The 8,645-nt window shown below is 35.1% G+C and overlaps 1 protein-coding gene across 1 annotated transcript in view; it reads right to left on the bottom strand.

The window, feature by feature from the left end:
• The window catches only part of HEATR1 (HEAT repeat containing 1), a 27,734-nt gene extending 21,790 nt beyond the window's left edge, over positions 1–5,944 (bottom strand). The window contains exons 1-6 of the mRNA XM_012660336.1: positions 5,775–5,944; positions 5,250–5,408; positions 3,068–3,310; positions 2,645–2,776; positions 495–598; positions 185–328 (exon numbers count right to left, since the gene is read on the bottom strand). Coding sequence (XP_012515790.1) covers positions 185–328; positions 495–598; positions 2,645–2,776; positions 3,068–3,310; positions 5,250–5,279 — 653 coding nt within the window. The 5' untranslated portion in view covers positions 5,280–5,408; positions 5,775–5,944. The remainder of the gene's footprint in view (positions 1–184; positions 329–494; positions 599–2,644; positions 2,777–3,067; positions 3,311–5,249; positions 5,409–5,774) is intronic.
• Positions 5,945–8,645: the final 2,701 nt, after the last annotated feature.

Raw genomic sequence — 8,645 nt, 5'->3', positions numbered from 1 at the left:
AGTCCCAGCTACTCGGGAGGCTGAGGCAGGAGGATCGCTTGAGCCCAGGAGTTTGAGGTTGTTGTGAGCTAGGCTGACGCCACGGCACTCTAGCCTGGGCAACAGAGCCAAACTCTGTCTCAAAAAAAAAAAAAAAAGGAATTAGAATCCTATTCTCTCACAGATCAAAACCAAGTGTCATTACCTTGATAGCAAGTTAAAAAGGGTTGGCATCAATATCTGAGGACTTTTGAGTTTCTTTTTGTGCTGCAGTAATTCCAGGATGAGGGTTACTCTTTGCCAGTAGGAACCTCCAACTTCCTGAACGGATTCCAGATCTTGTGATTTTCTGGGAAACAGAGAAGACAAAAAGTTAGAAAACTAAACATTATCGTTGCTAAGTAAAAACTACTGTGCCTGATTATGCCAAATTGATGGGTATCAAAAAATCTCAATGGTTTCATAATATTCAGAGCCTGAAGAACAAAAGCATGTTCTCAATGCATAGCTCTTACTTCTGCTGCATTTTTTGCCTTCTTGTTTGCTGAATTGTGCCCAAGGATTTAGCTTTATCTGGTGGCTCCAGTTCTATTCTGATTTGTTCCGCGTTAACAGAAATCTGAAATATTGAAGGAAGAATGGTTGATAATATAATTCATTGGGATAAATTAGAGCAATAAACATTGACTAAAAGACAAATGACAAAAGTGTTTATGTCCACTTTTATGTCTCCATACCAGTCTATAGCCCAGCCAAATCCCCACAGGCAAACACCATTGACAATTTTTTATGTACCCCTTAGGAAATATTTCCATATACCAACAGCTATATAAAGATTTAAAAAAATAAATAAATAAACAGGAGCACATATACACATTGCTTTGTTTCTTGATTTGTTTCACCTGTATCTTGGAAATCTACTCATATCAGTACATAGTTATTTCATCATATGATACATACATATTTATTGTCATAAAGCACAAGAAAGTATTTCATATAATAGAGTGCATTTTGGTAATCAAAATAATTTTAATAGTGAAAAGTACAGCTGCTTTACATTTAAGGTCAATCTTATCTTTGGCTGATATGGCATGTCTAGCAAGTATCTCATGTGCCCTCTAGTCGGCTGTCTACTGAGATAGAAGATAGAGGAATTTTGGTTAACACTTTCCTTTTAATAATCCTTTAAATGCTTTAGGATGCTCCCCTTTGGAGCTCAATTCAACCAGCACTTAATTAAGCATTATATTCAAAGCCTGTTAAGTATGTGTTACCTTTGTAATTCTAATTTTTCCCCACATTCGTTTAAAAATATTAAGACTAAAATCAGACATTATCCTCTAAGAAGGATTTACTCAGCTAAGAGGGAAGAATGACTTCCTGGAAAAGCACCTGCAACCTCCCACCATTTGATGCTGCTACCTTGTCACAGACTTCTTGAAAAATCAGAACGAGAAGGAAAGTAGGGAGGTGTAAACCAAAACCAATCTAGTGCTACCCAACATAAATTCAACTTTAGATTTTCATTTTAACTGAGCTCTCCTACTACCCTGTACTTGCTTCCTATGGCCTTTGTCTTGGCTCTCAAGTTACAAACTTGTGCTTGCCCTGATTATGACATGGCATCATTTCTCTAGCCCAGAGCCACTCAATTTCATGTTCACCCCTCAGAGTGGAAAACTAGTAACTAGATACGGAATCATCCACACTAATTGGCTCCCCATGCTAAACCAGGTATGTATACCCTAATCAACTGGTAAGGAATAAAACAGCCCCAGAGATTCTGTAGATATGGAGTGGGATCCAGAAATCTCTTTTTTAAAGGTCCTAATATCCCAATTAAATGTTTGGATTCTGACTAAAGGAAAATAACTATAAAAACTACTTTTGAGAAAACCATGGATATATGATTACGGAATGGGTAATTAGATGATACCAAGGAATTACTATTTTTTCAGGTGTGATAATGACATTGTAGTTATATAAGAAAATGTCCACTTTTTAAAAGATGCTTACTGAAGTATATAGGGATTAAAAAGTGCACGATGTTTCGCAATTTATTTTAAAATACTTCAGCAAAGAAAAAGAAGGAAAAAAATTAAATAAATATGTTAAAATTCTAAGAACTGCTGAGTCTGGCTACTGGGACTTCACTTCTATGTATTTGTAATGTGTTTCCTAGAAAACAAAACAAGACAAAAAATAGAAGAACTAGACGGTTACTCTGAGGTATAGCTAGGTTTCAATATGCATATAAAACCAATAAAGCAGATTCTCAATTCCATTCGTATATATCATTAAACAACTGTTTAAATTTAGTAGAATAATCTGTCACCCAGTTCAACAGCAAGCCACTCATTCATTCCTATTCCTTGCATAAAACAGGTAGATCCCACCTAATGTGGGATCCAAACTAACACACCCACACATGTGCACACACACACACGCTTACCTGGTTAAAACTATCAATATTTCATATAAAAAAATAATGATAAAGACTTATACTTTTGATTTTGTGCCTCTCTATGACCTACTTTTTCATGATTCTTATTAATGGTAACATATGACCTCTTAGAAGCACTGTGAAATGCAGAACACTTAAACATGGTGTCCCTCGAAACAGGCTAAACATTAATAAACAAATTACAGGAAGTTTGCAACTTACCGCTTTAAAAATACTACTCACAGTCTGAGCACAATGTGAGTTTTTACAGTTCACCAATAAATCAAACAACATCTGCAAAAACTTCTGCTGAACTTTTTCATCTGATATAGCTGCGAAAAATGGTTTTGTAATCTAGGGGAAGTAGAAAAAAAGGCAATTAAGTTCAATGAACAAGTACTCTGAGCTCCAAAAATGTTTTTTACATCAGTCTCTCTCACAATATAAAATTGTTTCCCATTTTGTCAGTTAAAATGCAATTCTTTTTAATGACCCATGTACAACATTCAGTTTTGCAAAATGGGTCAAATACATCACACTCCTTAAAACATGCCCAGTCCACCAATAACTATCTTCTCCAAATAAAACACTACCCAGATTTTCAAATGCTTGACTATGCTTTAGTTTCTGAAAGAAGTCACTGACCTTTTCAAGGGCTGTGATCTGAATGGTTGGCATTCCTGTGTAAAGTTCCTTTGTTGTGTGCACAGCTTTTATAAATATATCTAGACTCTTTGGGTCCTTATGTAAAAGGGACACTGAATATTCATTATATTTTCCCAGAGCGTGATGCAGAACAACGGCCTCATCTTTCAGGACAGCAGGGGTCTTCTTCTCAATCTTTTCTAGTAGTTGCTCAATCATAGGCAACAGCTGAGAAAGCACCATCTAAAGATTGGAAAACTTGTTAGTGAATAGTTACCGATACTGATACGTTTTTGATTACTCTACAAAGACATCAAAAGACACCCCGTTAGAAGACTGGGAGGTTAGCCAGGGAAAAAAAAAGCCAATAATGACGACCTCTTAGACGTGGAGGCAGCTATTAATCCGTACTAAGGCACTCAGGTCCTCTCTGATAGTTCATCTGTAATGCTCAAAAGCACCAAACCCTTCGGAAATGAGCAAAGACAATCTGTGAGCATCCCTCAAAACTTTTTGAGAACAGAAAATACAAACTAAAATTTTATTTATTTATTTAGTTTTTTAATTTCAGCATATTATGGGGGTACAGATGTTTAGGTTACATATATTGCCTTTGCCCCACCCGAATCAGAGCTTCGAGCATGTCCGTCCCCCAGACGGTGCAGTGTATCTATTAGGTGTGTATATACCCATCCTCTCCTCCCCCTCCCACCTGCCTGACACCTGATGAATGTTATTACTATATATGCACTTAAGTGTTGATCAATTAAAACCAATTTGATGGTGAGTACATGTGGTGCTTCTTTTTCCATTCTTGTGATACTTCACTTAGTAGAATGGGCTCCAGCTCTATCCAGGATAAGACAAAAGGTGCTAGATCACCATTGTTTTTTGTGGCTGAGTAGAACTCCATGATATACATATACCACATTTTATTAATCCACTCATATATTGATGGGCACTTGGGTTGTTTCCACATCTTTGCAATTGTGAATTGTGCTGCTATAAACATTCTAGTGCAGATGTCTTTTTTATAGAATGTCTTTCATTCCTTTGGGTAGATGCCCAGTACTGGGATTGCTGGATCAAACGGCAGTTCTACTTGTAGCCCTTTAAGGTATCTCCATATTACTTTCCACAGAGGTTGTACTAGACAAACTAAAATTTTAGAGTATAAAAATAAATTTGAATGTTCCCTAAAACACTGTGCACTTCCCTCAAACAATGTTTCCAACTAGGCATAATTAATTCAAATTAAGTATGTAAAGTCTTTAATAACTAAAGCAGGGGCCAGCAAATATGGCTTGTGGGCCAAACTCACTGGACTGTTTTTGTAAATTTTATTGAAACACAGCCACGTTCATTTGTTTACACACTGTCTATGGCTGCTTTCCTGATACAACGGGAAAGACCAGCAGTTGCAACGGAGACTGTATGACCCACAGAGCCTAAAATATTTACTATCTGGTCCTTTACACAAGAAGTTTGTCAACTCCTACTTTAAACTATACCAAAGATGACTGAGACCTGATAAACGTGATCTGTTTGCTTCTACCAAGAAAATATACTCAAACGGTATTCATTCCATTTTACCCATTTTAGTTCTCTGAAGTCTCCAGTCAGTGCAAGACTGATGAAGCACACAGGCATTTCTGAAACATGAGGATGAAAGAACTTTTTCTCTGCTGAGGGGCACATACCATCACATAAACAAGTGCTTCCCCACCACTTTCTCTGGTATCACAAGCTTCCTTGAGAACATAAGGAAAGCTATGAATTTTCTCCCCAGAAAAATGTACAAAAACATAAATTTAATGAATGAGCAAATGATTTTGGAATCTCACAGACTTTTATGTTCAAATACATTCCCTTGTGGCGAATTTTCACTTGAATAATAGACACAAACCAATAGTTCTTTAGCAGTGTAGCCCTATAAGGCCAAGTTAATGATTAGTCAGAGAGAACACAACTAATTTTAAAATGAAAAGAAACTCACCAATACTTGTTTTTATATCCTATATCTTTTTCTCTCTACCTCAACTCTCCTCCCTCCAAATTTTACGACAACTATCACTTCTGAGTACATACATTTAACTCTTGGAAATGTCTTCCTTATACGTGAACAGTTACAATTCTTCAGTAACATCATATAAAATGTACAACCCACTTAAATTACACATACCTCACTGTTGACTTCCTGAAGTACTTTCATCAAATCTTTTGCAATATAAGATGGGCAACTATATACACAATTAAGTAGGTTTTTCAAAGTTTCAGACAACTTCTGAAAAGATTTTAGTTTCTTTTCTCTCTGCAGGTCCTCAAATAAAGTAGCCAAATCCTAGGATACAAAAAAGAAAATTAGAAAAAAAATAGTTAAGTAACTACAAAGGCTAAATGTACTAATTATGGAAGACTCTACCCAAATGATGTGACATTGCTTATAATTTTCCATTTCCCCTTACAGTTAGCTTATTATGAAAAGCCAAACACTGGTCTTTTATTCAATGAAAAGATATAGGATTGAAATATGGTATTGCTATCTTTTAAAAATAAGGGAGAAAAGATGGACGGATATTGACAAATTGGTTTCTAAATTCAATGACTTAGTCCACTGAAATCCCAACAAAATGTCAAGAATGGAGAAAATTGTTCATGGGTACACACAGGTATGTACACACTCTATCTTCCTGGCTAGTGAGTTTACCTGAACAACGTAGGTGGCATCTGAGGTGATCTCCTCTGCTTTGGAAACCAAATGATCTATTACCAACTGAAACGGAGACACTATTTTGCTGAGGGTCTGGAGACACTGAATGGCAGCCCTTCGGACTTCTTTTATGGGACTTCCCAGATTAATGAGTAGAGATATCACCACTAAAACCAAAGCGAAAAAAAATTAAGTAACAACTTTTAAAACTGGAACAGTATAAAATTCACATATTACCAAAGGTATATGATAAAAAGTTTCCTTCTCAACTAAAACTCCTTCTCTGAAGACCATTCGCTGTTTTAATTGTTTACTACTCCCAGAAAAATGTTAGGTGTATGTTATCTTGTACATATTCCTTTGAAAATGTCCAAATAAGAGCATTATATATGCTGTTCTACACCAAGTGCTATCACATCTCAAGGTATTTAGAAGCATTTTCCATACAAGTGCATACGTATCTAAATCAAATCATTCTAATTGTAAAGTACTCCACTGTATTTTCCATATTTTTTAGACCAGTACCTTACTGGTGAAGTTTGGGTTGTTTCTAGTCTTTTGGCAACACACCAATGCTGCAACAAACACCCCAATATACATACATCCTTACAGAAGTGTGTGCAGGAAATGATCCATTTGGACGTCGTGCTTTGCAAATATTTTATCCCAGCTTGATGTGTTTTGACTTTACTTTTCGATGGAGAAATTTTAGTCCAATTTTTCTTCTAGTTTTTTCTGTTGCTCAGGAAGGCCCTTCCCACTCTTAAGTGAATTTAGAAACTATCTCTCTATTTAGAGAGAAAGATCATATGTACTCCATGTTTTCTTCTAACAATAGAGCTATGTGTTTTTTTTTGTTAAATCTTTAGTGCACATGAAATTTTTGCGTAAGGAATGAGGGTGGAGTCAAACTTTCAACTGTTTCCAAATGGTTAGTCAGATGTCCCATTTGACAATCCACATAAGCATCTCACAGATCTTGGATTTCAGCTTTATTATATTCATACATTCCATAAGTATTTGAAACTTGTCTATTTCTGCCAGCTAGTACTTCTAGGACTGTGTTCAATGGTAGGTGATGAATTTAACGGGAATGCTTCCCCCCCGAATTATGAAGTGAAAATGCAAGCTTTTGATTTGAGGAATATTTTTATCACATTACTCCTATTTTGCTGTCAATTAGGAATAATTACTGATTTTTAGCTAATGTCTTTTCAGATCTTTGGATATGATTATATGGGTTTTCTCCTTTAACACTAATACGGTCAATTATATTAACACAATTCCTTATACTGAACCAATTTATATTCTTAGTATGAACTCTATCTAGGTAAATGATTATTTTAATAAATATGCAGTTAGATCTTATTTCAAAATATTTTATTTAGAATACAGGCCACATGGTCTATAGTTTTGTTTTCGTCTGTAAGCTTTGTCAATTTTCAATGTTATGCTTGTTTTAGACTGAGAATCTGGAAACTTCCCTTCTATTTCTACATCCCACCCATTCAACAACATAGAAAAAACCTGCTTTGAAGATGTAGTAAGAATGCGTCTGTGAGACCAACTGCACTGAGGTATTTAAAAAGATGTCTCTGGGACAAAGAGATATCTAAATTCCTTTTAAGGTAATTAGTTATTTAGGCTTTATTTCTATTGATACAAACTTTAGTGATTCACATTTTGCTAGAAATGATCTATCCACCTCTGAAATACTGAAAAAGAACTTGATAAGCTTTCAGACCTGAGAAGTTCATATGGGTTGAGCATCCCTGATCCAAAAACCCAAAATCCCAATGCTCCAAAATCTGAAACTTTTTGAGTGCCAATATGACACCACAAATGGAAAATTCCGCACCTGACCTTATGTGATGGGTTGCAGTCAAAATGCAGGCACATAACAGTTTATTCAGCAATCCCAAGGGAAAAAAGATCCTCTTGTCCCCCTTCAGCTGAGATATATCTTTTCTGTGCTCACCCAGATCCTTAAATGCGAGCATGTCCACAAAGGGTAATAAAATGGTTCGAGGTAAACAAACTTTGTTTTGTGCACAAAATTATTAAAAATATTGTCTAAAATTACCTTCAGTCTATGTGTTAAAGGTGTGTATGAAACATAAATGAGTTCGGTGTTTAGACCTGGGTCCCATCCCCAAGATATCTCATCATGTATATGCAAATATTCCAAAATCTGAAAAAATCTAACACTTCTAATTCCAAGCATTTCGGATAAGGGACATTCAACCTGTATCACCCTATGAAAGTTCGAAATTCTTTCTAGTCCTCATATAAAGTTAATTTATAAAATAAAATTAGAAATGAATAGCTGAAAAACTGAATTCACACAAGAGACAGCATCAGGCCAAAACATCTATTTGTTAACATTCCCTATATGGTAGAGCTGAGCTTCCAAAAAAAAATCCAAATTCAAAGCACTAACTACTAAGGTTATCATGTTCAAGTGAGGTACTGAAACTCAACATAAATCAAAACTACATTATTTAAGCAATTGGCTTTTAGAAATGTTCTTCCATTTAAAATCTATGTAATTTCATTTTCCCAACTAATTTTATTTAGATTTAAAATAGCATATTTTACATAAAAATTGGAAAAATATTTGAAGTTTGCTTTAAATCATGCAAATAAATTATTATACTGAGATTAGGCATAACAAACAAATAAAAGGCAGCCCCATCTTACAAGTGATAGTACAACAAATTTTATTTATTCATTCAGCAAAGACTTGCTATATGCAAGACTCTGAGAGTATGTATCTGCATAGAAAGTAATAACTGGTATTTAGATTCCCAAGCCAATAACAAAAACTTAATTCATATAATATCGTATTACATTATCATAATGTTGTAT

Source organism: Propithecus coquereli, unplaced genomic scaffold, assembly GCF_000956105.1.
Source record: "Propithecus coquereli isolate 6110/MARCELLA unplaced genomic scaffold, Pcoq_1.0 Scaffold66, whole genome shotgun sequence".
NCBI classification, from domain to species: Eukaryota; Metazoa; Chordata; class Mammalia; order Primates; family Indriidae; genus Propithecus; species Propithecus coquereli.
Note: the sequence above shows the minus strand (reverse complement) of the source record. Positions and strands in the feature narration are given on the sequence as shown.